The sequence below is a fragment of the Vipera ursinii genome (assembly GCF_947247035.1).
Source record: "Vipera ursinii genome assembly, chromosome: 15".
Classification (NCBI taxonomy): Eukaryota; Metazoa; Chordata; class Lepidosauria; order Squamata; family Viperidae; genus Vipera; species Vipera ursinii.
This window is the reverse complement of record NC_139528.1, coordinates 2,690,841-2,718,820: the sequence shown is the minus strand read 5'-3', so window position 1 is coordinate 2,718,820 and position 27,980 is coordinate 2,690,841. Positions and strand designations below refer to the sequence as shown.

The following is a 27,980-nucleotide window of genomic DNA, read 5'->3' as shown; positions in this document are numbered from 1 at the left end:
GAGTGAGTGTGTGTGTGTGTGTGTGTGTGTGTGGTGACGATGTTTAAAAACTCCATTCTGCCCTTTCTCCCAGGTGACATTGGTTCACCTTCAGAATTCAACCTGTGTTCATACTGGCCTCACCAAAATATTCATGTCTTTGCGAACCTGGGTTTCAGATGCACGGCTAAACAGGCTTCGGATTGGATAGAATTTCTCTCTCCCTGCTTTCACTACTCATCAATTTGTTCTTGTTAAAGTAATCCCACCGTGGCGTTTTATCTAATGCCTTCATTTGCGTGCTTAAAATGTTTTTCCAAAGCAGTGGCAAAAGGCTTTCGAAATTAATGTTCCCATTGTAAAGGTTGAGAATGGCTCTGGAGACCACCTCACGCTGCCCTAAATGATCCGCTTCCTTTGAACTTCAGTCCTACAAAATAAAGTTACATTCCAAGTATAGGTAGATGCCAAACCAGCTGTAGGGGAAAATATTCTCTTTTTTTGGGGGGGGGGGGAAATACAGGTATTTGCGCTCCTTTTCTCAGCACAGCTTAAATTGTATGAGCAGTTTTGAACCCCTGCAGTGGTTTATGCTTTAAATATAGCTTGGAAGCTTTTGCTAGGATACGAGAATATCCCGTGATTTTTAGTGTGTGTAAAAAAAACATCCGAAAATCCAGGTGTTTGAATTCCAGAAATGAACAACTTGATAAAATGCGCCCACCATCTTCTTGGGAAGTCCCAACAATTCATGCCTCTCTAGCTGAGGTTTTGCCATATAAGCAGGCAGTTTCCAACCTCTGCTGCAAGACGTAACTTGGCTAAAATTAGCAGGATGATTTAGCTTCTATACCTGTAACCCTGGGCATTGTCCGAAGGCAGAAAGTGAAACTCCATGTTGTCACAATTTTAGTGTCATTAAGTCCCCCAGCCAAAAGAAACCCAATTCATACCTTGTCCTTGAAGGAAAGAGACATCAGAATAAGAATTTTGTAGGGAAAAAAAACCCTAAATACCTGCACTCTCCTTTTTTTTTTGGTCTGGCGTTTCCCCCCCCCCCCCAAGTTCTTTTCATTCTCAATATTTATATTGCCTGCTGCCTGTTGAGACGGGGGGGGGGGGGTGTCTGTCTTTCTCTCCATTATTTTGCAGACAGCAGGGGGAGGAGATCTATCGGTCTCCAGATGTTCTTGGATAGCCACCACCTGTTATCCCAGGGTATTCTCCATACCGGGCTATGGCTATGGCTGCTGCCCTTTTTCGTAGCCATTTTAGAAGCACGGATTGTGTCCTTGTTTTGTTTTCCTCCGACTCCTTTGCCCAAAGGGAGGCCTTCTCTAAAATTATAACCGTCAGATCAAAACACGAACAGTGCGATTTTTGGTGGTTACCGTCGCTGGTTGGATGCAAATGTGTCTCCCCGTATGGCGATTTGGTGTGTTACATTTCTGGCAGGTTTTAAGGAATGAAGGCCTGGCCCTTGTCAAAGGGAAATTGTGGTGTTTTGCGTAGACATTTTAAGAAAAGCATGGAAGACGGACATCCTAAACCCGATAGAAGAGACTATTTGTAGCTGACTGTTGGGGTCCTTGGTTCCCTCTGAGCTTGGTGGTCTTGTTGCAGGCATTTGATGATCCAACTAGGTAACGGTCAGTGCTAGAAGCGATGGGGGTTTGCAGGGAGGAGGAAGAGGAGGAATAATGTGGGGTCCTTGTTGCTCTCTGAGCTGGGTGGTTTTCTTGCAGACGTTTCATGACCCAACTAGATAACATCATCAGTGCTTGAATGGAGTGGGGTTTGCTGACGATCATGATGTGATTTAGTTGAGTGATGAAAGGGCTGCAAGAAAACAGCCACCTTTAGAGAGCACCAAGGACCCCACATTACAAAATAAAATTCAATACAACTAGCAGGCTAACACAGTATGCCTGAAAAAAAAAAGTTGGTTGATAAACGAAGAGTAACAAGTGGAAACCAAGCAGGCGCTTTGGGAGAATGAGTTTGCCAAACAGAATGCTACAGTTTCGAATATTGTTGTTTCGTACACACAACTTGTATATATCCCCTCTCTGGAGCAGATTTCCAGGGATGTGCATCAAGATCTTTTCCTCCTTTAAATCTCAGTTAGCCCTGGCCTGCTATAGTCACAGTTGAAATTTAAAGAGAGGGGGGGGAGGGAATGTTAAATAATTTTGTATTTATTTATTTTTATTTGCAAAGGATGTTCACAGGTAACGTTCTGGGCGCCTCACCCTTCGGTGCTATTTTCAGGATGTTTAGTTTCTGTGTGGTGAGCCTCCGGGGCAGCGGTTTCCCTTCTTCCTCTCTCTGCTATTTTTTTTTAAAGAAGTGCTTTATAAGTTAATGACATAATAATAAGGAACGTTAACACCAAAGTTGGGGGTATTGGTGTTAAGTGGAGAGGTTTTCCTAACTAAAAATTGAAATTTATCTTTTGAGCGTAACCCTCAGAATGCTTTTTGAGTCTTTTGGCAAGTCACCCTTCTCAGGGGTTCTCCAAATATAGGGGATTATAGGTCTCAGAGTTCCCTAGTGGCATGATGGAGATTGTAGTCCTGGCCCAGCTGCGAGACCGACCTATGCACCGTATCACTGCAAGGTTCGTGCATCAATTGCAAAGTGCAGCGATTTGGAGCCTACGTTGCTGAAGTGCAGGAAATGCGGCTTTAAGCCTTCAGTGCCAAAGGAAAGGGAAAAAGAAAGAAAGAAATCTGCCCCAGGGCCAAGGATTTCGTGTGACATAATAGGGCAGTAAGTTGTCCAATAATTTTGTCAGAATTATTAATTTATCCCTAGGGCTCCCTTTTGAACCTAGATTGTTTGTTTGTTTGTTTGTTTGGCCTGAAGTGGAATTTGCTAAGGATGAGCAAGTCTTTGGTTGAGCTAAAAGTAGAATCCGGAGCGTGTATGATGCAACAGGAGCTGGGTGGATTTGCGTAGGTCTCTCTCTCTCTCTCTCTCTCTCTCTCTCTCTCTGTTTTGAACCTTATGTCTTCCCCCTGGAAGGAAGTCCCAGCCTCAAAAAAGCGTCAAGGCGAAGAAGCCAGGGGAGAGAGAGGAAATAGGCCGTACCGAATCAGTTCTTACAGAACAGTAGTTGGAAGGGACCTCAGAGATCTTCTAGTCCAACCCCCTGCTCAGCAGGACACCCTATACCAGGGGTCTTCAAACCTGGCTGAGGAATTCTGGGAGTTGAAGTCCACAAGTCAGGAAAGGGCCAGGTTTTGAAGACCCCTGCCCTATACCATTTCAGAAGAATGGCTGTCCAATCTCTTCTTACAAACCTCCAGCGTCGCAGCACCCACAACTTCTGGTGGCAAGCAGTTCCACTGATGAGCTGTTCTGACTGGTCAGGAAATTTCTCCCGGTTTGCCTCTCTCCTTGGTTTGTTTCCATCCGTGGCTGCTTCTCCTGCCTTCAGGTGCTTTGGAGAAGAGGTTGACACCACCACCACCACCCCCCTCTTCTTTGGGGCATCCACTCAAATATTGGAAGACTGCTATCATGTCCCCCCTCGTCCTTCTTGCCAGACTTTATACACAAGGGCAGCTTTTCAAATGCTGCGTGATTTATTTGTTTGGTATGGTTGGTCAAAGGTATGCAAAAGAGTCAAAACAGGAACGGATCAGGTTTTACGTCCTTTTCAAGGTGGCCTAGTTAGCCCTGAAAAAAATCCTGCGAGATGGCGCCTGACTTACAGTACGGATCGGGTCTCCCCGTCAGCCAGGGAGCTGCCCTGGTTGAGGACAGGCCTAAACCTGACACTTCATCCTCTCAGTCCAGCTTCTCCAATCACACTAGCTGTCCACAAAATTCCTCTCCTTCCTGCTTCTTACTGCTGAAGGTGGCAGCAAACAGCCATAAAGTTGTAATCCCGAAAGCCCGAGGCATTCTTTTTCAGATGTCACCTACTACAAATCTTGCTTTTCCTAAAGGTTCTCAACCTTCTCTCTCTCTCTCTCTCTCTCTCTCTCTCTCTCTCTCTCTCTCTCTCTCTCTCTCTCTCTCACACACACACACACACACACACACACCACTCTCTATGTTTCTCTGTCCCCCCCCTCTCTGTCTCTCTCTCACACACACACACACACCACTATATCTGTGTCTCTGTCCCCCTCCATCTCTCTCTCTCACACACACACACACCACTCTCTATCTTTGTGTCTTTGTCCCCCTCCATCTCTCTCTCTCTCTCTCTCTCTCACACACACACACACACAAACACACACACACCACTCTCTATCTTTGTGTCTCTGTCCCCCTCCCTCTCTCACACGCATTTTCTCCCTCTCTCTTTCTGTATGTCCCTCTCCATCTCTCGCGTATTCCTCCCTCCCTCTCTGTCTCTCTCTCCTTTTATTTCTAAATTGGAGGCTATCCTGGTTAAGCGTGACTGCAGCTCTACCTTCTCTCTAGAAGGGCTTCACTCCGGTCACAGGTATGACATTGGCTGCTCCGATTTCCTTCCGAGGGACAGAACTTTGCACCTCCTCAGAAGGGGGCTCTGGCTGAAAGAGGCACTCCAAGGCTGGGCCTTGTCTGTCTTGAAACCAGGGCCCTGGAGTAGAAGACGTTGGAAAGGAGAGCTAGGGCAATACCTGGTTCAAACCGCAAGGCTTATAAGCTTGCCCTTCGGCGAAGCCGGGAACAAAACCAAACTGGCTGGAAATTTTATCTCCCAGCTGATTTTCGCACGTAATTGCTCACATCCTCACCCTGGCTGGCTTCTCATGACAGCCCAGATCCACCCTTGCTGCCTGCATACCAATGCACCCAACCAAGGCCTCACCATTATGATGATGATGATGATGATTATTTTAAGCCTCCTTTGTCTCTATTAGGAAAACGTGCTTATCCGCCCTCGGTGGCTTTGCTTCCTTGGGAAGTCACGATTCAGGCACCCACCGGAGAGCAGCGAGTGGCTTCGGGCCCAGATGAGCAAAGGCAGAGCCCCTGGAATATTCCACCTATTTATAGCCAAACCGTGCCGAGACTATTCCAGTCTCTGGAACGACACAGAGGGGACGGCAGCAGCCAACCCGCGCGCTGCGCTTACAGCTTGCAACTTGCAATTCCCTCGAAGCAGCCAAACAAGATGGAAGCGGCTCCTGTCCTCTCTCTGAGCTCCTCACTTCCCTGAGAAAATGCTGAAAGCAGGTGTCTTTCCAGTCCCTGCAACGTCCTTGGATAATGCAGGTGAACTCTGCAGAAGGCCCACCCCCACCACGGGCGGGCTGTCCTTCAGCTTTCCCGGCTATTGAGAAAAACGCCACGTGGGGATTTCCTTTCAAGCCAACATTTTGTCGGCTCGGCTAAGAGAGAGAAAGCGCGTTCAGTAGAAGGGTGCCTGCCCGCCTACCTGCCTCCTCCGTTTCATCACCATACATTCCTAGCAAGGTGTGGAGGAGAGGCCACAGGCAGGGAGCTATTCCCCTTTTTTTTCTTTTTAACGCTCCAGATCGGAGGTCCCCAACCTTTTGGGCACCAGGAACCGGTTCCGTGGAGAAAGGTTTTTCCCGCGGACCGGAGAGCGGGTGGTTTTGTGGGCTGCCTGCATCCCACGGACGGGGCTTTGCTTGTTTGCGCGGACCGGTTGCTGGCATGCCGCGGACCGGGGTTTGGGGACCCCTGCTCTAGATCGGGGTTTCTCAACCTTGGCAACCTTTCGGCTGGGTGGACTTCAACTCCCAGAATTGCCTAGCTTAAAGGAAGAAAAACACACTGCATGCTGAGGCTGCCTCAGTTTCCCAAGGAGCAGTCTACAGAGGCATCTCAAGGTTCAAAGGAGCAGAGGTGAAGCAAACGCTCTTCAGCTGAAAGTAGCCATCGAATAAATGAATACAGGCAGTCCTCAACTTACAGCGTTCACTTAATGGCCGAAGTTGCAACTGCACTGAGAAAAAGCAACTCATGACCATGTTTCACACTTATTACCGTTGCTGAGGCCAAACTTCAGACGCTTGGCAGCCGGTTCATATTTGTGACGGTCACAGCGTCCCAGAGGTCACGCAGTCCTCTTCTGCGGCCTTCTGACGAGCAAAGTCAATGGGGAAGACAGATTCGCTTAGCGACCGTGTTCCTAACTTAACAGCCGCAGTGATTCACTTCCCGCCGCGAGGAAGGTCGTCAAAGGGGGCCAAATTCACTTGGCCAATGTCTCACTTAGCAACAGAAACGTTGCGTGCGTTGGCGACTACCCGTGAATAGGTAAAGTCGTCCTGAAGTGAGGTGGAGAAAGAAAACTCTGCCTTTTGTTAATTGGTGCCATCCTGTCTGCCCACAGGACAGCTGTCATCTCCTTTGTGGCAGGCTTTTAAGACAGGTCAGGTTTGTTCATCCCTAGTTGCTCCCTTGGATGGAGATGATTTACAGATCACAGACAATTTCCCAAACAATCTTCCGCCCGACTTTGGCATCAGGAACAGGACAGGGACGGTGTCTCAGGCTGCCGTTTCTGAGCTGGCTGCTTTTGGAGGAAGTTAGGATTTATTCCTAACTGCCGTGAAGAAGATTGGAAGTCATTTATATATACATGTGTCTACCTGCCCTGACTGCTCTTTGGAAGGCCGGATCCTGAAGGTAAAACTCAAATCCTTTGGCCACCTCATGAGAAGGAAGGACTCACTGGAGAAGAGCCTAATGCTGGGAAAGGTTGAGGGCAAGAGAAGAAGGGGACGACAGAGAATGAGGTGGCTGGATGGAGTCCCTGAAGCAGGAGGCATGAGCTTAAATGGACTCCAGAAGATGGTAGAGGACAGGAAGGCCTGGAAGAACCTTGTCCGTGGGGTCGCAATGGGTCGGACACGACTTCGCAGCTAACAACAACAACAACCTGCCCTGATCTTTTTCCACTTCTTTTATCCCTTTATTTTTCCTTAAGTGGCGTCCTGAATGCTTAGAGACTTTAGGGATTTCAGTAATAACCCAAGGAAATTGTGTATGCAGGTCCCACCCTCCTCGCGTACAACACACACACACACACACAGAGACACACACGTTTCTACCTGCTGCTTTTTGACAGGGGTCCTGCCCTGGATGACTTTGAGGAAGGTGGGGTCTAATTTCGAGCCAGGTTGCCATGCCAATGACGGCCGAGGCCGCTGCTGCCGCTGCTGCCTTCTCCACCTGACCGCAACAGGAGGAAGTAAAATATTTAATACCTTTGGCCCGTGACCCCCTCTGAAGTTTGGAAGGAGAAAATGAAAGCCGCAGACTGAGCAAATACGCCTGGTGGCTGGTTAAAAGGATTTTATTTTATTTTTATTTTATTTTTAAACAAAAAAAAGCCACCAGATCAGCTCGGGAGCACCATCAGGAGTCACATTTTGGCCCTTGAGAAAAAGGACCGAGGCGCCAGCTCGAAACGTGTTCTTTTGGCCATGTAAGGGAAACCCCCCCCCCCCGAGCACGCCGGGTGCCTATTTTGGGAAGGCGCACGGGTTTGTCAATTTCGGCTCTGGTGCCACAGACTGTGGCTGCCTCTTCAGCCGCCGCTGAGTCCTTTGAGCAGAGGAAGAAGCATCACAGCCCTGTAGGGTTCTGGTGTAAATTTGCATTGGGGGGGACAGCTGCCACCACGCCAAGCTCGGCTGAATGCCAGTCTCGCCTTCCCCCTCCCCCCACCCTCTCTCTCTCACACACACACACCAGTCTCTCTCTGTGTGTGTCCCTGTCTGTCCCCGTCTCACACACACACACACACACACACACACACACACACACACTCCGTCTGTCTGTCCTCCATCTCTCGTGTCTGTCTCCTTTTATTTCTAAATCGGAGGCTAATCCTGGTTAAGCATGATTGCAACTCTAACTTCCCTCTCTCTCCCCCCCCCTCTCTCTCTCTCTCTCTCTCCTTCTCTCCTTCTCTCCTGCCACAAAACCTCTCCTGTGCCAAAAGCTTTCAAAGTAAACAACCTAGCATGGCGTCTTTTTTTTTTAACCTCTTCTTCGTCACAGCGGGACCTAGAGTTTGCAATGGAGCCTCTTTGGGGTGCAGGGGGGGGGGAGATATGAGACAGGAAGCTTTAGGAAAGAGATCGGCACAGCCCAGAATTCTCCACTCCTGGAAAAATAGGGCGTCAGGTGATGACTAAAGCTGGGAGGCACCTTTTGGCAGCCCCCCCCTCCTCCCCACTTCCCTAACCCTTGTTTGAAGGATGCCCGTTGGAAAACTGGCGCTTTTTTTTTTCAGACTTGGCTTGGCCGCCTCTGATAGCCTCTCTTTTAAGGCTGCTTCTCTCTGTGGGCTGTTGTTACGCAAAGGTTACTACAGTACCATTGAAGGCTCTGCAGTTGGGGCAGGTCAGCCTTGGCTGTTAAGCCAGGTCAGGAATGAGAGATGTGCTGGCTTGAACGTTGATATTTAGATGTAGGTATTTAGGTATCTAAACCTGGATCTCTAGATTGCTCGAAGTTGCTTTTCCTGCTCTTAATGGTAGTAGCTACCATTCTTGGGCTGGTGTGGGACTCGGCCCTTCTTACAAGCTGGAACTCGGGAGCTTGCAAGTCATTGTTTTTGATTTCATAGGATCCTAGGGCTGGGAGGGACCTTGGAGGTCTTCTAGTCCAACCCTCCCCCCACCCCTAGCGGCAGGATTCCTTGTTCAGGTAGTCCTCGAGTCGAAACAGTTCATTCAGTCACCGTTCGAAGTGAAAAAAAAAAGCGACTTACGATGGTTTTATAACCAGCATCCCCCGTGGTCATGTGATCAAAATGCAGCCAGATTCCTATTTATGACGGTTCAGTGTCTGCCGGTGGGGGGGGGGAGGGCACGTGATTCCCTTTTGTGACCTTCTGACCAGCAGAGTCAATGGGGAAGCCAGATGGACTTAACAACCGCAGCGATCCTCTTAACAATTGTGGCATGAAAGCTAGTAAACGGGCAAAACTTAACAACCGTCTCACTTGGCACAGAAATTTTGGACTGGGCTGTGCAATTTTTCCTTGGAAACTTCCAGCGTTGGAGCGCCCATAACTTTCTGAAGGCAAACCATTCTATTGATGACTTTTTCTAACTGTCAGGAAATTCCTCCTTCATTCTAGGTTGCTCCTCTCCTCGATCAGTTTCCACCCGTTGCTTCTTGTCCTGCTTTACGTGCTTTGGGGGATAGCTTGACCCTGACCTCTTTGGGGCAGCCCCCTCAAATATTGGAATAATGCTATTATGTCCCCCCTGGTCCTTCTCTTCATTAGGCAATCTAAGTGATTCCCAAGGTGACCCGTCTGTTAGTAATTGACCTACCCCAGTAATTTATCTTTTAAAATATTAAGGGCCCCTATTTTTAACCCCACAAATATCAATAGGTAAAGGTTCCCCCGCACATGCGTGCTAGCCGTTTCTGACTCTAGGGGCCGGTGCTCATCTCCGTTTCAAAGCCGAAGAGCCAGCGCTCGTCCGAGGACGTCTCCATGGTCATGTGGCCGGCATGACTAGACGCCAAAGGCACACGGAACGCTGTTACCTTCCCACTGTAGTGGTCCCTATTTTTCTACTTGCATTTTTACGTGCTTTCGAACTGCTAGGTTGGCAGAAGCTGGGACGCGTAACAGGCGCTCACTCTGCTACGCGGCACTCGGGATTCGACCCGCCAAACTGCCGACCTTCGGATCGACAAGCTCAGCGTCCTAACCCACTGAGGTCAATCAATAGATTGACCTAAAACCCAAGCGATTGTTTTATTATGACTTTCTTTCTTTCTTTCTTTCTTTCTTTCTTTCTTTCTTTCTTTCTTTCTTTCTTTCTCTTTTTCTTTCTTTCTTTCTTTCTTTCTTTCTTTCTTTCTTTCTTTCTTTCTTTCTTTCTTCTTATTTCCCCCCCCCTTCAAACCACTTGTTGTTGTGGGTTTGGTTCCCACATCAGTGTTTGTTAACCTAAGCAGGCAGTCAAATTCTCTCGCCGTGTGGCCGGGCTTTCGGTTTGTTTGATTTCCTGTTTGCTTTTTGCTTCGTTTTCTTCTTTTTAGCACTTTCTGAAGTGCCTCTGTAATTGTTTGGATTATCCCGTTTAGGTCTCATTTTGTAGACCAATAAGGTACGTGTTTTAAAAGTTTTTTTTTTTAAAATAGATCAGATCTTGCATTTGGCATTTTGAGCTGGGCGTCGGTCCTTTCTCCCGTCCTTCTACCTTTTCTAGAAAATCACGAGTAAACAAAGCCAAAAAAAAAGAAAAAGGTTGTATCTCCTAATCTGAGACTGGCTTTCCAGAGCTGCTCAGTTTTTTTTAGAAGGGAGACGCGTAGCTAATACAAGAAAGTTCTTTTCTCTTGTAGTCTTCAGATTCGGAACCTTCCAAATACAAGCTGGTCCTCGACTTACGACCGCAATGCAGCCCAGCATTTCTGTGCTTAACTGAGTCATTTGTTAAGTGGGTTTGGCCCCATTTTGCCACCTCTCTTGCCACAGTTGTTAAGTGAGTCTGGCTTCCCCATTGACTTGGCTGGTCAGGAGGTCACAAAAGGGGATCGATCGTGTGACACACACCCCCGGGACACTGCAGCCGTCGTAAGTACGAGTCGGTTGCCCTGATCACATGACCGTGGGGATGCTGCCAAGAGTTAGGGTTAAAAACGGTCCGAAGTCTCTCTTTTTCAGTGCCGCCGTAACTTTGAACAGTCACTAAATGAGCTGTTGTAAGTCGAGGACCACCTACACCTCCAACCTTTAGGTCTCTTCACCTTTGATGGGGTACCTATGGAAAATATGTTTTTTTTCCCTCCGAGGCATTATTTAGGCTTCTGCACCGGTTGTTTGTGTGTGTGGTTTGCCGGTTGTCTGTTTGTTTGTTCTATCTCTGCGGTTGCAATTAATTGGCCTTTTGAGAATTAAATACTTTCAGCAAATCAAAAACAAACTTCAGGTGAAGTTTGATTTCAATTTGATTCCCTAGCCGAGCCCACATAGTTTTGGCTTTGGTTTGACAAGGGACTGCTGTATGCATATATAGGTATGTACATATGTATGTATGTATGTATGTTTGCATGCATGCATGTATACGTCAGTCCCTTGTCAAACCAGAGCCAAAATTATGTTTTGAAGTCTGTAATCTGGTTCTTTAGTGCAGCGTTTCCCAACCTTAGGAACTTGAAGATGCGTGGACTCCAACTCCCAGAATTCCCCAGCCAGCTGGCTGGGGAATTCTGGGAGTTGAAGTCCACGCATCTTCAAGTTCCTAAGGTTGGGAAACGCTGCTTTAGTGAAAGTTTACTCGCTTCATTTGTGCTTTATCTTCCTACCAGCATGTAAGATTAAGCCTTGTGGCTCATTGTAGAGCATTCATTGGCACAATTCCAGTAAGCTTGTGTGTGTGTTTGTGTGTGTGTGTGTGTTATGGGCTTCCTTTCCTCCCTTAATTATGCCTCCTTGCCTACACTAAATTATGTCTCCAGTTAAATAGTCAGGTCTGTTTCTCCCTCCCCCCCCCCCCCATCTTCTGTTCTGGAAATCCCCCAGCATGCTCGAGGACCTATGAATGAAATATTAATTAGCAACATGGTTAAATGAGGGGATTCCTTTCAGTCGGTCATCGGACAGACACACCATACAGGTGTGCTTTGAAATAGGAAGAGATCTTTGGAAAGAGGAGAAAACCTAAGCATTGGGGGGGGGGGGGGGAGAAATCTCAATTCCCTATAGCCCTGTCCAGCCACTAGTTTTGCAGGTTGAGGGGTTTTTCCTTGTTTTTCCCACAAAGTAGTAAGCTTTCCAATCTGTTTTACCTTGGCCTTAGCTAGCTGAATGCCACATCAGATAAGATATATATTTTCCTGAATGATCTTTGGGGGTCTTTCCTGCATTCTAAGCCTCGGATTTTTGTTTCTCTCCAGAGACATGCTTAAAGCGTTTGTCTTTTTAAAAAATAAAACGTGTCTTCTGTCACAGTGAGTCTTCCCCCCGCCGCCCTCCCCCCCTTTCAGTCCCTGTGTTGAAAGGTGCTTTTTCAAAAGGCGACCTCAAGGAAGCAGGCCCTGCCTTTGCAGAGGTTTCCTCCCCCCCCTCTTCATCTTGTCCACAGTTTCCAGTCATAAAGTATTTGTGAGCAAGTCTTGGGTTCACACTGTCGACAACTCGGTTTGCAAAAATTAAAAAAAATTCTAACCCCGGCAGGGTGACGTATGCATTTTCCAGCCTGCAACATTATTCGATCTTGATAACAAAATACATATTTTTCCTTCATGACTCGGATGCTTTCAAACAGATGTGTCAAACACAAGGCCCCAGGGCCGGATTCGGCTCGCGAAGTGGTTTCATGCGGCCCGCGAAGCCATCCTGGAAACAGTGAGGGAACGGCCCCCACTGCCTTGGCCCTGGCCCAGAGACCCTCCTCCTGCCAGAGACCCTCAGATCTGCCCAGGCCCCCATAGGCACCCTTGATGCGAACGATGTAGAGCTGGCCACACCCACCCAGTAGGCCATATGCACTCTAGCCACGCCCACCCAGTAGGCCACGCCCACCCAGGCCACACCCACCTGCCCCCTGAGGGCAACCGCAATGCTGATGCGGCCCTCAATGAAATTGAGTTTGACACCCCTGCTTTAAAGTGTCTGTGTGTGTGTGTGTGTGTGTGTGTGTGTGTGTGTTTGTTTGTTTATTTATTTATTTATTTATTTATTTCATAGGACCCCTCGAAGCTGTACAAGAAGAGCGGAGAGGCTGGCCCGGCGCCAGTGGAAAGCTTCCTTGCTGAGAGCAGAACCAGAGACAGCAGCCCGGCTTTGAAGAGGCTTTCCCCGTTGCATTCGGAAGGGCTGGAGTACACGAAACCGGCATTCTCCGCTCCCATCAGCAGCCGCGACCCCGACTTGAAAGAGCGGGCCCAGGTCAACGGACCCCCAACGGTAACGGAGAAACTGGCCCAGTTGATCGCAACCTGCCCTCCAGGAAAGTCTTCCAAACCAAAGCAGAAGAAGCCGCCCATGACGGTGGGGTCTGGATTTGCTAGGGATTCCGGAAAGAAGCTGCCGATGGCTGGGGCCGCCGCGCCTACCGCAACCAAGGACTTCCACAAGAAACCAATTTCCAGTGGCAACATCGCCCTCGACTTGGTTAACAAGGAGTTTGTCAAGAAAGCGCCGGGAAGCGGCAGCGGATCTTCCGGGAGTTTAATTAGTAAGGAAAACGGGAGCAAGAAGCAGCCGGGGTCCTGCCTGAGTGTGGCCGGGCTCACGAACAAGGACTGTGAAAAAAGGCCACCTGTCCTTAGCTCCCCGTTGGGACTGGTCAGCAAGGAAGGCAGAAAGAAACCACCGCTGGTGACCAGCATGCCCCTGGCCAGCAAAGAGTGTGGGAAAAAGCTGCTGGGGACCAGCAGTCCCATCGGACTGGTCAACAAGGATCCTGGGAAAAAATCACTCGGCGTGGTTAGTCCTCCCAGATTGATCAATAAAGACTCGCTAAAGAAGCTTCCGTTACCCGGAACTGCAGTTGGATTATTTAACAAGGACGTTGCAAAGAGACACCTGGGGTCCGACGGCCCGGTCGGATCGGTCAGCAAGGATTCGGCGAAGAAGCCACCGAGTTTTGGGACCCCGAGCGGATTGATTAACAAAGACTCTGGAAAGAAGCCATCGGCAGCCGGGCCCCCAATTGGGTTGATGGCAAAAGAGTCCGTCGTCAAGAAACATATGGGGGTGGGCATTATGGCCTCGCTGACTTCGAAGGACTCTGGGAAGAAATTGATGGGGAGCACCAGTTTGGTGGGGTTGGCCGGCAAGGATTTGGGGGTGTTGAAAGCCGACGCCGCTAGCCTTCCGACAGAGCCCTACAAGCGGGGTTGCGGCAGCGGTGCACTTCCTCTGGAAAGCCACGTGTCCGCTGGTCTTCTGAAGGACGGGGCCGGGGGCAGTAAACCGTTTGAAAAGCACCTGGCCAGACAGAGCAAAGACAGCCTCCCTGAAAAATTGCCGGTCCAGCGAGAAATTCCCAGCGGAGGAAAAGACGGAGCCAGCGGTCAGCAGGAAAGCTCTCCCAGCGAAAAGGTTACGTCCGAACCCTCCAAACAAGAGAAACATCTCCCGGTGTATTGCACTTCTCCTGAATTCAGGACCGCCGGAGGCGCTTCGGAGAGCTCAACCGCCAAGTCTCCGTTTAGTGCCGTAGGGGAGGGGGGCCTTCCCTCCCCTTCCCCAACCGCCTCGGTCGCTACTTTAACCCACAGCCCCCCGACGGCTCTGTCTCAGGTCCCTTCCAACCCCTCGCACGCCAACCACATGCCGGAGCTCTTAGACAGCCTGTCCGAACAAAGCAGCAAAGTTCCATCCGTCTCAGACAGCGCCCGCTCCGGGGTGAACAGGCTGGGGAATCCCGGCTTGTACGCGACTGGCAAAGGGGCTGGTCGTGAGATGAGTAATTCTAACTCGGCCTGCCCAGAGGAATCCAAACTGGGTCCGGCCGCAGGTAAGAAAGCCAGCCTGGCCAGCGAAAGCAACCTCCACGCTTCCGTTGCCCCTTCGGTGGTCAGCTTCTCCAGCTTGTTCAACAACAAGCCCTTCCTCAAGATGGGGGCCATGAGCTCCTTTGGGAAAGCCAGGCCAGGGCTGGAGATCCTGAGGGGCAGCGGCGGCAGCGGCGCCGACTCCCAGAGCAAGCCCTTGAAGAAGCGGAAAGGGAGGAAGCCGCGCTGGACGAAAGTCGGCTCGCGGGGTGCCTGCCGGTCTCCCAGAGAGCTGGAGTTAGGCAGGCCTGAGCTTTTAAAAAACATGCCTTGCGGCGTGCTGTCCGGCGGCAGCCTGGAGCAGGCCAGCCAGCTCTTTGAAAGCGTGGGCCCGCCGGCCTTCGCCGAGCACGACTTCCTGAAACGGCATTTGCCCAAGCTGAGCAAGAGCGGCAGCTTACAGCCTCTCTCGCTGCTGGGCAGCGTGGAGAAGGAGTCCGGGACGTTCTACGGCGCCCACCTGCCGGCCTCCGTGGGCTGCCTTTCGGACGGCTTGTTCCCGGACGTGTACAAGTCCAAGCGGAACCGGTCGAAGTCCAAGGAGATGCCCCAGTTGGAAGGGCCTCCCAAACGGACCCTGAAGATCCCGGCCTCCAAGGTCTTCTCGCTGCAGTCCAAGGAAGAGCAGGAACCTCCCGTCTTGCATCCGGAAGTGGAGATCCCTTCCCTCCGCCAGAGCCTGGTGGGGCGAGCCTTCCCGAAGAAGCGGGGCCGGCCCAAGCGGCAGATCCGCTCGGGGGTGACGATGAAGCCGCCCGTCCTCTCCGCCGCCCCTTTCGTCGGCCTGGAAAGCGCAGACAAGATGGAGGACGCCCTGGACCAGCCGCCCAGCGGGGACTTCTTCGAAAGCAGCAGCCAGCTGGGCAGCCCCGAAGAGAACGGGGACTCCAGTAGCGGCGGCAGCGCCAGCGACCCGGAGGGCGAGCCGGAGGGCCAGGAGGTCAAGCGTAGCAACGGGCAGCTGGTGAAAACCATCATTCGGAAGATCAACAAGATGAAGACGCTCAAGAGGAAGAAGATCCTGAACCAAATCCTCTCGTCGACGGAGCCAAACAAGGGGAAAGTGCCATCCAAAGCCCACACCAGCGTCTCCAGCCTGGCCGCCACCTTCAGCAGCAAACTGGGCCAGCAGATCAACGTCAGCAAGAAAGGAACCATCTACATCGGCAAAAGACGGGGCCGGAAGCCCAAAGCCAACTTGAACAGCCTCTTGGCGGCCGGCTCTACTTTCGCCGTGCTGGAGAAAGCGGGCCAACAGACCGCCGGGGGGATGCTGGGACCAGCAGGGACCCCCTTGCTCCCTCCCGGCCCGAGCAGCAACAACTCCGAGGTCCTTCCGTTCCCCGTTTGCTCTCAGTCGTCGGGAACCAGCGGCGGGCAGAGCCCCATCAGCAGCGACCTGAGCTTCGTGGAGCCCAGCTCGGTGCCGTGTTTCCACCTGCACGGCCGGCCCGGGAGCGTGGTTCAGACCTTGGCGATGAGGAAGGCCTGCCGGGCCAGGCGGAGGCTCTCGCCGCCCACCCTGCTGCCCAACTCCCCCTCCCACATGAGCGAGCTGGGCTCCCTCAAGGAGGCCACCCCCTCCCCCATCAGCGAGTCCCACAGCGACGAGACCGTCCCCAGCGACAGCGGCATCGGCACCGACAACAACAGCACCTCGGACCGGGCGGAGAAGTTCTGCGGGCCCAAGAAGCGCCGGCACTCCTTCGAGCACGTCTCCCTGGCGGCCCCCGAGGCCTCGGCCGGGCTGAGCGGGCTGAAGGAGAAGCACAAGCGCAAGTGCAAGCGCCGGGCCCACGACTACCTGGCCTACGACAAGCTGAAGCGGCCCACGCGCAAGCGGAAGAAGAAGTTCCCGCAGCTGCGGGGCAGGCAGGACCCCGACTTCCTAGCCGAGCTGGAGGAGCTGATCGGCCGGCTGAGCGAGATCCGCATCACGCACCGGAGCCACCACTTCATCCCCCGGGACCTGCTGCCCACCATCTTCCGGATCAACTTCAACAGCATCTACAGCCACCCCAGCTTCTCCCTGGACCCTTTGCACTACCTCCGCAAGCCGGACTTGAAGAAGAAGCGGGGGCGGCCCCCCAAAATGCGGGAGGCCATGGCCGAGATGCCCTTCTTGCACGGCCTCAGTTTCCCTCTTTCCGGGACCGGATTCTACCCTTCCTACGGCATGCCTTACTCTCCTTCGCCCCTGGCGGCGCCCATCGGCCTGGGCTATTACGGACGCTACCCGCCCACCCTTTACCCTCCTCCCCCCTCCCCCTCTTTCACCACCCCCCTCCCTCCCCCCTCTTACATGCACGCCGGCCACCTGCTCCTCAACCCCGCCAAGTACCACAAGAAGAAACACAAGCTGCTGCGCCAGGAGGCCTTCCTGACGGCCAGCCGGGCTCCGCTGCTCTCCATGAGCACCTACCACCCCAGCGTCCCGCCCGAGATGGCCTACAGCTGGATGCTGGAGCACAAACACCGCCACCGTCACAAGCACCGGGAGCACCGCTCTTCGGAGCAGGCGCCGGTCCCCCTGGAGGCCTTGGCGCCCGCCGGCTCTTCCCGGACGGTCTTGGAGTCGCTGAAGCGCTACCGGTTTGGGAAAGAGGCCCTGGGCGAGAGGCACAAGCATAAGGAGAAGCATCGCTGCCACTTGACTTGCCCGCACCTCTCGCCCCCCAAGGGGCTGCTGGGCCGGGAGGAGCAGTGGGCCCGGCGGGAGGCCGCCGAAAGCAGCCCCCTGTCCTTGGGATTGCAGACCCCTTTGCAGATAGACTGCTCCGATTCTCCCCCCAACCTCCCGTTGGGGAGGTTCACTCCCAGTTCTGAGCCGGCCAGCAGCGACGAACACACCAATCTTTTTACCAGTGCAATAGGCAGCTGCCGCTCGGCCGGAGGGCGCAAGAAGGTGTCCGAGGGCCCGGGACTTTTCAGCCCCCAAGAAGCATCGCTCGGCCGGCCGCTCCGGAAGGAGGCTTTGCCTGCCAGTGAGAAGGCCGTGCAAGGCCTCGCAGGTAAGCGGCCTCTCCTCTCCCCACCCCTTGCGCGAAGAGGTTGAACCAGACTTTCTCAGTTGGGTTTCATGACCGGACTGGGTAAACATCGTGGGTGCTGGAAGGGACTGGGGCTCTGCAGAGAGGAAGGGAGGGAGGGAGGGAAAGAGAAAGAAAGAGGAGGAGGAGGAGAAGAAGGCGGAGAGAGAGAGAGAGAGAGAGAGAAGGAAAAAGAGGGAGGGAGGAAGGAAGGAAAGAAGGAAAAAGGAAGGAGAAAGGAAGGAAGGAGAAAGGAAGGAAGGAAAAAAGGAAGGAAAGAAGGAGAAAGGAAGGAAGGAAAGAAGGAAGGAAAGAAGGAGAAAGGAAGGAAAAAAGGAAGGAAAGAAGGAAAAAAGGAAGGAAAGAGAAAAGGAGAAGGAGAAAGGAAGGAAGGAAAGAAGGAAAGAGAAGGAAAAAGGAAGGAAGGAAGGAAAAAGAAGGAAAGAGAAAAGGAGAAGGAAGGAAGGAAAAGAAGGAAAGAGAAGGAAAAAGGAAGGAAGGAAAAAGAAAAGGAGAAGGAGAAAGGAAGGAAGGAAAAAAGGAAGGAAAGAAGGAGAAAGGAAGGAAGGAAAAGGAAAGAGAAGGAAAAAGGAAGGAAGGAAGGAAAAAGAAGGAAAGAGAAAAGGAGAAGGAAGGAAGGAAAAGAAGGAAAGAGAAGGAAAAAGGAAGGAAGGAAAAAGGAAAAAGAAAAGGAGAAGGAGAAAGGAAGGAAAGAAGGAGAAAGGAAGGAAGGAAAGAGAAGGAAAAAGGAAGGAAGGAAGGAAAAAGAAGGAAAGAAAAGGAGAAGGAAGGAAGGAAAAGAAGGAAAGAAGGAAAAAGGAAGGAAGGAAAAAGAAGGAAAAAGAAAAGGAGAAGGAGAAAGGAAGGAAGGAAAGAAGGAAGGAAAGAAGGAGAAGGAGAAAGGAAGGAAGGAAAGAAGGAGAAAGGAAGGAAGGAAAGAAGGAAAAAGGAAGGAAAAAGAAAAGGAGAAGGAAAAAGGAAGGAAAGGAGAAAGGAAGCAAGGAAAGAGAAAAGGAGAAGGAGAAAGGAAGGAAAGAAGGAAAAAGGAAGGAAAGAAGGAGAAAGGAAGGAAGGAAAAAAGGAAGGAAGGAAGGACGCACTGTGGGGTCCTTAGTGCCCTCTGAGCTTGCTTGTTTCCTTGCAGGCGCTTCATGTAGAAGGGAAAGGGGTTTGTGGGGAGGGGGAGGGGGACCGTGGGGTCCTGGATGCCCCCTCTGAGCTGGGTGGTTTTCTTGCAGGCGTTTCATGACCCAACTAGGCATCGTCATCAGTATTGGAGGGGAGTTGGGTTGGCTTTCTGTTTACATACCGTGGGGTTTCCCTGTCCGTGTGGGTGGGATTGTTACTTTCCTTCTTGGTCGTCTCTCTCGATCGGGGCTCTGGTTTACCGTTCGATTATTTGTTTTGAGTTATTAGTTCCTCTTTTGGGATATTGTTTCCTGCCGGCGGCTTGTCTGCTGTTAATCCCTTCGCTGGGCCCGTCCCACCAGGCTGGTCAGCTCTTGCACGCTCACCGCACAGGCATGCTGGGGTCTTTCTGCCCAGCGTTTTCAATGGCTCCCGATCGTTCGATGCCGTTTCCTTGGCATTCAGCTTGGCAACCTATCCTTCTCCCTCCGCTGGCTCTTTTTTCTTTTTCTTTTTTTATTTCTTTTCCAGAGAACTTTCTGGTTTGGCCGGCTGAGCAACTGTAGTTAGCAGCAGCAGCAGCATCCTCGTCCTCATTATTATTACTATTATTAAATGCATGCAGTTGGGCTGCTAGACCCCTGCCCCAGTGGCTGGGTCTCATCCGTCCCACGAGTCCCTTTCTGAAACACACACACACACACACACACACACACACACACACACACACACTGGCTGTTTCCATTAGGGGGAAGAAAAAAAAAAGGCTGGCCAGATTTATTGGGGCATAACCCTTCACAGCGAGGTGTTGACGTCTCATAAAATCCGTAGGTGCCCGCCTAAGATGCTGGCTCTTTCCTTTCTCTCTTTTCTCCTGGGTGGAAACAGACTTGAGAACAGCCACCTCGGTGGAATTAGCCAGCCTTGCTCCAGTAAGGATGACGCCTTTTTATTTATTTTTTAAAAAAAAAGGAAAGGAAAAGAAAAAAGAATGGAAACCCAGCCAGCATTGCTCGCTTGCAGCCTTTGCTAATCCGGTCTTGTGCAAGAACGACGGCTGTGCAAATAAATTAAATCCCCCCCACGCTCTCTCTCTCTCTCTCTCGTCTCTCTTCTCTCTCTCTCTCTCTCTCTCTCTCTCTCTCTCTCTCTCTCTCTCTCTCTCACACACACACACACACACACACACACACACACACACACACACACACACCCTTGCACTGGTGTTTGCGAGCGTGACATCCCCAAAGGGTTAAATGAAAAAAGAAAAAAAAAAGAAGGGGGGTGGGGGGTGGGGGTTGGGGTGGGCTGGACAGAGAAAACAGGTTGCCTTGGTTAGTTCGGGCCCTGGGAATTTCCTGCGGAATTCCATTAGCATGAAGTGAGCGGACTTGCATTTGATGAGAAACAGCCCTAATTAGAAAGCAAACGAGAGATGTGCATTTCGGGCCTGTGGACCACCGAGTGAATCACCGCCTGCCTCTCTGCTAGCGCAGCTCAGGGATGAGTCAGAGGGAAAATGGATGGCCTTTCGGTAAAACTGTCCTCTCTCGCCTTTCTCCCCCACCCCACCCCCCAGCAATTGGAACCATCTGTTCTCTCGCCCTGCCCTGCGCTTTATTCCTTCCCTTTGCCACCTCCTGGGGCCAGTTGTGCGGAAAAAGCTTAAACGCCTCCCCTCTGGAGCTCCGACTTACTCTTTCTGTTTATGGGGTTTTTTCTCCCGCCTTTATTACTTGATACATCACGCGGGGTGGCGAACACAGCTGATACTCCTTCCTTCCTTCCTTCCTTCCTTCCTTCCTTCCTTCCTCTTCCTTCCTTCCTCTTCCTTCCTTCCTTCCTTCCCTCTTCCTTCCTTCCTTCCTCTTCCTTCCTTCCTTCCTTCCTTCCTTCTTCCTTCCCCTTCCTTCCTTCCTTCCTTCCTTCCTCTTCCTTCCTTCCTTCCTTCCTTCCTTCCTTCCTTCCTTCCTTCCTTCCTTCCTTCCGTTTTGCCCACCACAACAAGCCTGTGAGGTGGGTTGAACTGAGAGAGAGACAAAGAGAGGGACTGCCCCAAATTTACCCAGCGAGCTTTCGTGCCTAAGGTGGAACTAGAACTCACTGTCTACGGCTGATTGGTCAAAAAGTCACCCAGGTGGCTTACACGTCTAAGGTGGGACTAGAACTCCCAAACTCCTGGTGATTGGTCAAAAAGTCACCCAGGTGGCTTACACGTCTAAGGTGGGACTAGAACTCCCAAACTCCTGGTGATTGGTCAAAAAGTCACCCAGGTGGCTTACACGTCTAAGGTGGGACTAGAACTCCCAAACTCCTGGTGATTGGTCAAAAAGTCACCCAGGTGGCTTACACGTCTAAGGTGGGACTAGAACTCCCAAACTCCTGGTGATTGGTCAAAAAGTCACCCAGGTGGCTTACACGTCTAAGGTGGGACTAGAACTCCCAAACTCCTGGTGATTGGTCAAAAAGTCACCCAGGTGGCTTACACATCTAAGGTGGGACTAGAACTCCCAAACTCTTGGTGATTGGGCCAAAGTCACCCAGGTGGCTTTCCCACCACGGCAGGGCTAGAACTCACTGTCTTCTGATTTCTAGGCCAACACCTCTACACCAACCTGGCTCAGCGACTACAATTCCTCACCACCGGCCACCTTAGTTTGGGTTGCTTGCAGTCAAGAATGCAAGAAATAGCCTATTAGATTGCTAAGCCTGCATCAGACTGGCCAATCTGGGGGGGGGGGGGAACTTGATGGATGGTGACTGGACTTCCAGTCGACCATTGATTGCCCATCCTTGGGCAACCCACTGTTTTAATCCCAGTAAAATAAAGCAAAACCTCCAGGTTGTGAGTTTGGGGTGAGGCGTCCTTCTCGATTTCTGATCTTCCTTCCTTCCCCGGTGACAAAGTCATAACTGACTCGAAAAATGTGTGCAAAACTGCAAGAAAGCTTACCTTTCACATTGAGAGAGAGAGAGAGGGAGAGAGAGAGAGAGAGAAAAGAAAAAAAAAGAGATACAGAGAAGGAGAGGAAGGGAAGGAAGGATGCCCTGTGTACGGTCACTCATGCGCTCGTGACCTCTCGCCTTGACTACTGTAATGCTCTGTACATGGGGCTTCCCTTGAAGACCACTCGGAGGCTCCAACTGGTACAGAATGCGGCCGCGAGAGTTGTCTTGGGAGTTTCCCGGTACTCCCATGTTACACCTTTGCTCCGCGAGCTGCATTGGTTACCAGTTGTCTTTCGGGTGAGGTTCAAGGTTTTGGTTATGATCTTTAAGTCCTTACATGGCATGGGTCCGGGTTACCTTGGGGACCACCTGCTGCCGGCATCAACTCCCCTCCGCCCTGTGCGTTCCCACAGAGAGGGCCTCCTCAGGGTGCCGCCAGTCAGGGAATGCCGACTGGTGGCCCCCAGGGGGAGGGCCTTCTCTGTGGGCGCTCCGGCATTATGGAACCAACTGCCGGTGGAGCTCCGGACGGCATCAGACCTCCGAACTTTCCGTCGTGGCCTGAAGACCCACCTATTTGAATTAGCTGGTCTGGCCTGACGGGGGATTATGGGTTTTAATTTGTTGTTTTAGATTTGTATTACTGTTTTTAACTGGGCATGGGTTTAATCTTTTTTAATTTTTGTATTGTCTTTTTTATATATGCCCTGTGAACCGCCCTGAGTCCCTACCAAGGAGAAGGGCGGTATACAAATTAAATAAAACTTGAAATAAACTTGAAACTTGAAAGAAAAAGGACAAAGGGAGAGAAAGAAGGAAAGAAAGAGAAATAGGGAGAACAAAGGAAGGAAGGAGGAAAAGAAAGGGAGAGAAGGAAGGAAAGAAGAAAAAGAGAAAGAGAAAGAGAAAGAAAGAAAGAAAGAGAAAAAGAAAGAAAGAAGCACGCACTTGCTTTATGTTCTGGCTATAGCCGTGTTTTTTGTTTGTCCGTCCGGAGGGCCGAGCTGATCTCATTTTTCCTAGCCTGCTATTTTCCCCACAGTTTGTCCCGGCAGGCGTTTTCTTTTTTCTTCTTTTTTTCTTTTTTCTTTTTTCCATCCCCCCCTGTCTCATCTCAGATGACACGGACAGGTATGGCGCAAACGTGCCCGAGAGAGGGAAGAAGGGGGCTGCAGCTGTCCCTCAATCTCACCCCACCCACCCACCCCCTCGGTTGCAGAAACACAATAGTAAAAATGTGGAGGCGAAGGGGGCGGAGTGGGGCACCCGTCCAAGCAAGAACAGTGGCTGCCTCTTCTGTTCCTGGGGCTGGCTCTCCCCAGATGTTGGAAAAAGCAGGTTCTCAAATGACGGGCACCCGAAAGCTCCCATGGCTTAATTCCCCTGCTGCTGCCTTCCTATCTGGGCTGTTTGCCTTGTGTGTGTATTAGCGAGAGAAGGCTTAGGGACATAAGTCAAGGGGGGGGGGAGTTAAAGAAAAAAGAAGAAGTGTTCAAGTGAAAAGAAGCCAAGTGTGTCTTGACCCAGCTGAAGTCGGGGTAGGGGTAGGGGGCCATCCTTGGACCCCCTTGAGTAGACATGTCGGGGCTGTTTTGCCATTGCTGGCCGTGGGGTGGGCAAGGCTTCCTGTTTGACACCCCTGCAACCTCTAGAGCCAGGGGTAGGCAACCTTGGCTCTTTTATGACTCGTGGACTTCAACTCCCAGAATTCCTGAGCCAGCAGGAATTCTGGGAGTTGAAGTCCACGAGTCATAAAAGAGCCAAGGTTGCCTACCCCTGCTCTAGAGATTGCTGAATGCAACTGCCATCACCTAAGGCTGTGTGTGTGTGTGTGTGTTTGGGGGGGGGTGTTGTGTTCAAACTTGGCAACTTTTAAGACTTGTGGTCTTCAGCTCCCAAGAATTCCTCAGCCAGCCAGTCCTTCCTGATCAGGGCACCAGGCTGGGGTGGGGGTCGGGGGGGGGAGAAGTGTGTGGGGGGATGCAGCTCATGCTTTGGCCTGTTGCCAAGCTTTTGACACACACAGACACACATCCTTCAAAGGCCCAGTCAGCTGGGTTGCAGAGACACCTGGTTTTTTAATCTTCCCCAAAGGTCCTAAGGGAGGCTTGCAAGCCATCTGGTGATCACGCTGTCTGTTTAGCTGCTGAAACCAAGAGTTGGACCATTTGAGAAGGACATAAAGGCCAACTCAGCTCCCTTGAAGGATGAATTAGACTTACAAGCCGGCAGAATAATAATAATAATAATAATAATTAATAATAATAATAATAATAATAATAATAATAATAATAATAATAATAATAATAATAATAAAAAAAGGTGGCCTTACTAGGAACTGCTTCCATCCTACGATGATATCTGTAATACCGTCCATCATCTACATCTGCCTATCCCAGGTCCTTGGTAAGGACTCGGTAGGTAGACAAAAATGCCAAATCCAGTCTGAACATCTGGCTGACTGTGTGATGATCAGTAATGATGATAATAATAATATACTGTACAATTAATAATAATTAATATACCGTACAATTAATAATAGTTGATACCTAGGATGCTGGCAGCAGCCTGTGTCAACCATTAGCGCCAGTCAATTTGAATGTCCAGTTGACTGAGGTTCATGTTTAATGAATAAAAGATAATATAATAATCAAGTTGGAAGGGACCTTGAAGGTCTTCTAGTCCAACCCCCTGCTCAGGCAGGAAACCCTATACCATTTCAGACAAATCGCCGCCCAGTCTCTTCTTAAAATCTTCCAGTGTTGGAGCATTCACCTCTTCTGGAGGGAAGTTGTTCCATTGATTAATTGTTTTAACTGTCAGGAAATTCCTCCTTAGTTCCTGGTTGCTTCTCTCCTGGATTAGTTTCCACCCGTTGCTTCTTGTCCTGCCTTCAGGTGCTTTGGAGAAGAGCTTGACTCCCTCTTCTTTGGGGCAGCCCCTGAGATACTGGAACAACACTGCTATCATGTCCCCCCCCCCCGCCCTTTCCCCGGTCCTTCTCTTCATTAGACTAATCCAGGGGTAGGGGCAACCTCGGCTCTTTCATGACTCATGGACTTCAACTCCCAGAATTCCTGACTCAGGAATTCTGGGAGTTGAAGTCCATGAGTCATAAAAGAGCCGAGGTTGCCTACCCCTGGAGTAGACGTACCCAATTCCAGCAACCGTTCCTTCTATGCCTTGAAGATAGAATAGTGAGTGGGCAAGCCAAGATTGGAGCTCTGTCTGGGTAGGATGAAAGATGAGAACTGGAGCACAGGGACCCCTTGATTTACAATAGTTCATTTATTGGCCGCTCAAAGTTAGAGCAGCACTGGAAATAGGGGCTTAGGACCGTTTTTCAAAATTTCGGGTGCTTTAGCAACCGACTCGTGTTTGTGACGATTGCAGTATCCCGGGGGTCACGTGATCCCCTTTTGCGACCTTCCGACAAGCAAAGCCAATGGGGAAGCCGGATTCGCTTTTTTTTTTTTTTTTTTTTTTTTACCTGTCGTTGTTTTCTTCCCCAGGCAGCCTTCCAGGTCCGGAAAAGCTCTCGCAGAGACCCATGGAGGGCACCAGTTGCAGTCCTTCCAGGAAGAGGTCTTCCTCCGAGAGCACCTCTTCCACAGGTGGGTCTGCCTTCTTTTCCGAGACAGGTGGAGGAAGCCCTTCAGGTGTGACGGGCCGGTAACTAAGCCAGTCTTCCTCCCTCCCTCCCTCCTCTCCCTCCCCTCCTTCCTCCTCCCCTCCTTTCCTTCCTTCCTTTCTTCCTCCCTCTTCCCCCTTTCCTTCCTTCCTCCCTTCCTTCCTCTTTCCCTCCCTCCCTTCCTCTTTCCCCCTTTCCTTTCTTCCTCCTTCCCTCCCTCTTCCCCCTTTCCTTCCTTCCTTTTCCTTCCTTCCTTCCTTCCTTCCTTCCTTCCTTCCTTCCCTCCCTCCCTCTCTCTCTTCCTCTTACCCCCTTTCCTTCCTTCCTTCCTTCCCTCCCTCCCTCCCTCCCTCCCTTCCTTTTCCCCCCTTTCCTTCCTTCCTTCCTTCCTTCCCCATCACCGGAGGCTTTTAAGAACAGTCTGGAAAACCATTTGTCCAGAATGGCCTAGGGTCTCCTGCGTGAGCAGGGGGTTGGACTAGAAGACCTCCAAGGTCCCTTCCAACTCTGTTATTATTCTATGGAGTCTTGTAACCGAAGTTTTGTGGAAGCTGTCCTTTTTATTCCTTCCTTCCTTCCTTCCTTCCTTTATTAGGCTCACATGCCGCTCCTCTTTCCTAGAGGCGATGCCGCAGGGCTTAACCCTTCAGAAGTCCTGCGCAGTTTGGCTGCCAGCTTGAGAGCCCCTGCAGGGCCTTTGCTTCCTTGCCAGCGCAGCCCTTCCTTCCTTAAGCCGGAACAAAACCTCCCCTTAAGGTTCTTCCTTTCTTTCTCCAGTAGCTGGGATCCCGGCGCGTTTAAGTTCCCGAATCGGCTCTGCCTCGGAGGATTCCGCCGATCAGCTCCTGCAGCGCATGGCTCACCACGAGAGCCAGGCCGCCTTGGACAAGAGCCTGGAGGGCGTCCTGGCCGGCGCCCCCGCCCTGCCCTCCGACAGCCCCAGCCGGAGCCCCGGCCGGGAGAAGCCTTGCGAGCGCCCGAGCGCCGGGAATCCCGCCGGCGACAGCCTGTCGCTCCTCTCCAGCCGCTTGTCCCCCCCGCAGCTCAAGAGGAGCGTGGTGGAGGCCATGCAAAGCCAGGCCCGCCGGATGTGCAATTACGACAAGCTCTTGGCCACCAAGAAAAACCTGGACCACGTGAACAAAATCCTCAAAGCCAAGAAGCTTCAGAGACAATCGCGGACCGGCAATAACTTTGTGAAACGCCGACCGGGCCGGCCCAAGAAGTACAACTCCGCGCCGGTGGCAGCGGCGGTCTCCCCCCACGGGCTCCAGTCCAGCCAATTCCTCGGCCCCGAGCTCGGCGGCAGCGGCAGCAGAGAGCCCGACTGCCTCCTCCACCGCGGCCCCGACACGGTCACGGACGCCATCGAGTCGGTGGTCCAAGGCGTGACCGAGAAAGCCTGCAAGAGGAAGAGATGGGTGGAAGAGGAGCAAGCCAGGAAGAAGCAGAAGCCGCTCCCCGGCGAGGAGCAGAGCGGCCATCCGAGGTCAGCCTCCCGGGCTTGGCGGAGGCGGGAGGGAGACAAGGCTGTAGTCCTCATGAGCCCGAGCCCCAGCCTCCTAGCCAGTGGCTTGGCCAGACCCAACGCATGCGCCCCTTTCAAAGGGAGACGCAGGCCGTCCTGGGCTTACGACCGCAAGGGAGCCCCAGGTTTCTGTGGCTAAGCGAAACGTTCGTTAAGTGAGTTTCGCCCCGTGGCCAAAAGGGATCATGTGCGCGCGCACACACACACACACGCCCCTTGGAGACGCTGCCACCGTTATAAGTACGAGTCAGTTGCTAAGCGTCTGAATTTCAAGCACGAGACCCCCCCTCGGGGGATGCCGCCACGGGCGTAAGTGTGAAAAACGGCCCCAAGTCCCCTTTTTTCCAGTGCTGCAGTAACTTTGCACGGTCACTGAACGGTTGTAAGTCGAGGGCTATCTGTACAACAGCTTGACTCCTCCTGATTGGGCTTGCTTTGCCCTGCGTCGGCAGCTTTCTAGTTGGGGTGGATTGTAGCAACAGTCAGTCACACACACACACACACACACACACACACACACACACGTGTGTGTGTGTGTGCCAGTGGGGTGGGCCCCGGATTCCTGGAGACTCCTCTCCAGCCCCATTGACTCACCCCCAATTTCTCCTTCTAGCTTTTCAGAAGCCGCCCCTGACCCTCTTCCTCCCACTTCTTCTCCTCCTCCTCCTCCTCCTCCTCCCCCTCCTCTTCCTCCTCTTCCTCCCCCTCTTCTTCCTGCCCCCGCGGAGGCTGCTGGGAAGCCCCCGGAGAAAGCCGAACAGCCACCTGCCCCCCTCGTCCAGCGGGAGAAGAAAGCTGCCCGCCCTCCGAAGAAGAAGTACCAGAAGGCCGGGCTCTATTCCGACGTGTACAAGACCAGCGAGTAAGTTGGGCCGGCGTTAGAGGTCTCCTCACGGGTCAGGCGGCGTCCCTGGCTTCATCCCCCGGGCCCCACTTTTCCCTTGCGGGGTTCTTCTTCCACTGAGGGGGTCCTCACTTAGCGACCGTTTGCACCAACCAGTTTGGAGTTCACTTGGTAGTTCTTTCTTTTCTTTCTTTCTTTCTTTCTTTCTTTCTTTCTTTCTTTCTTTCTTTCTCTTTCTCTCTTTCTCTTTCTTTCTTTCTCTCTCTTTCTTTCTCTCTTTCTTTCTCTTTCTTTCTTTTCCCTCCCTCTCTCTCTTTCCCTTCCCTTTCCTTTCTTTTCCTTCCCTCCCTCCCTCCCTCCCTCCCTTCCTTCCTTCTTTCCTTCTTCTTTCTTTCTTTCTTTCTTTCTTTCTTTCTTTCTTTCTTTCTTTCTTTC

The 27,980-nt window shown here is 51.6% G+C and overlaps 1 protein-coding gene across 1 annotated transcript in view; it reads left to right on the top strand.

The window, feature by feature from the left end:
• Positions 1-3,682: 3,682 nt before the first annotated feature.
• ASH1L (ASH1 like histone lysine methyltransferase) overlaps positions 3,683-27,980 on the top strand; it is a gene marked incomplete at its 5' end in the record, with an annotated part of 49,676 nt that continues 25,378 nt past the window's right edge. The window contains 5 exons of the mRNA XM_083373951.1: positions 3,683-3,868; positions 12,623-17,447; positions 25,055-25,156; positions 25,951-26,662; positions 27,315-27,563. Of these exons, the coding sequence (XP_083230077.1) occupies positions 3,683-3,868; positions 12,623-17,447; positions 25,055-25,156; positions 25,951-26,662; positions 27,315-27,563 (6,074 nt within the window). The remainder of the gene's footprint in view (positions 3,869-12,622; positions 17,448-25,054; positions 25,157-25,950; positions 26,663-27,314; positions 27,564-27,980) is intronic.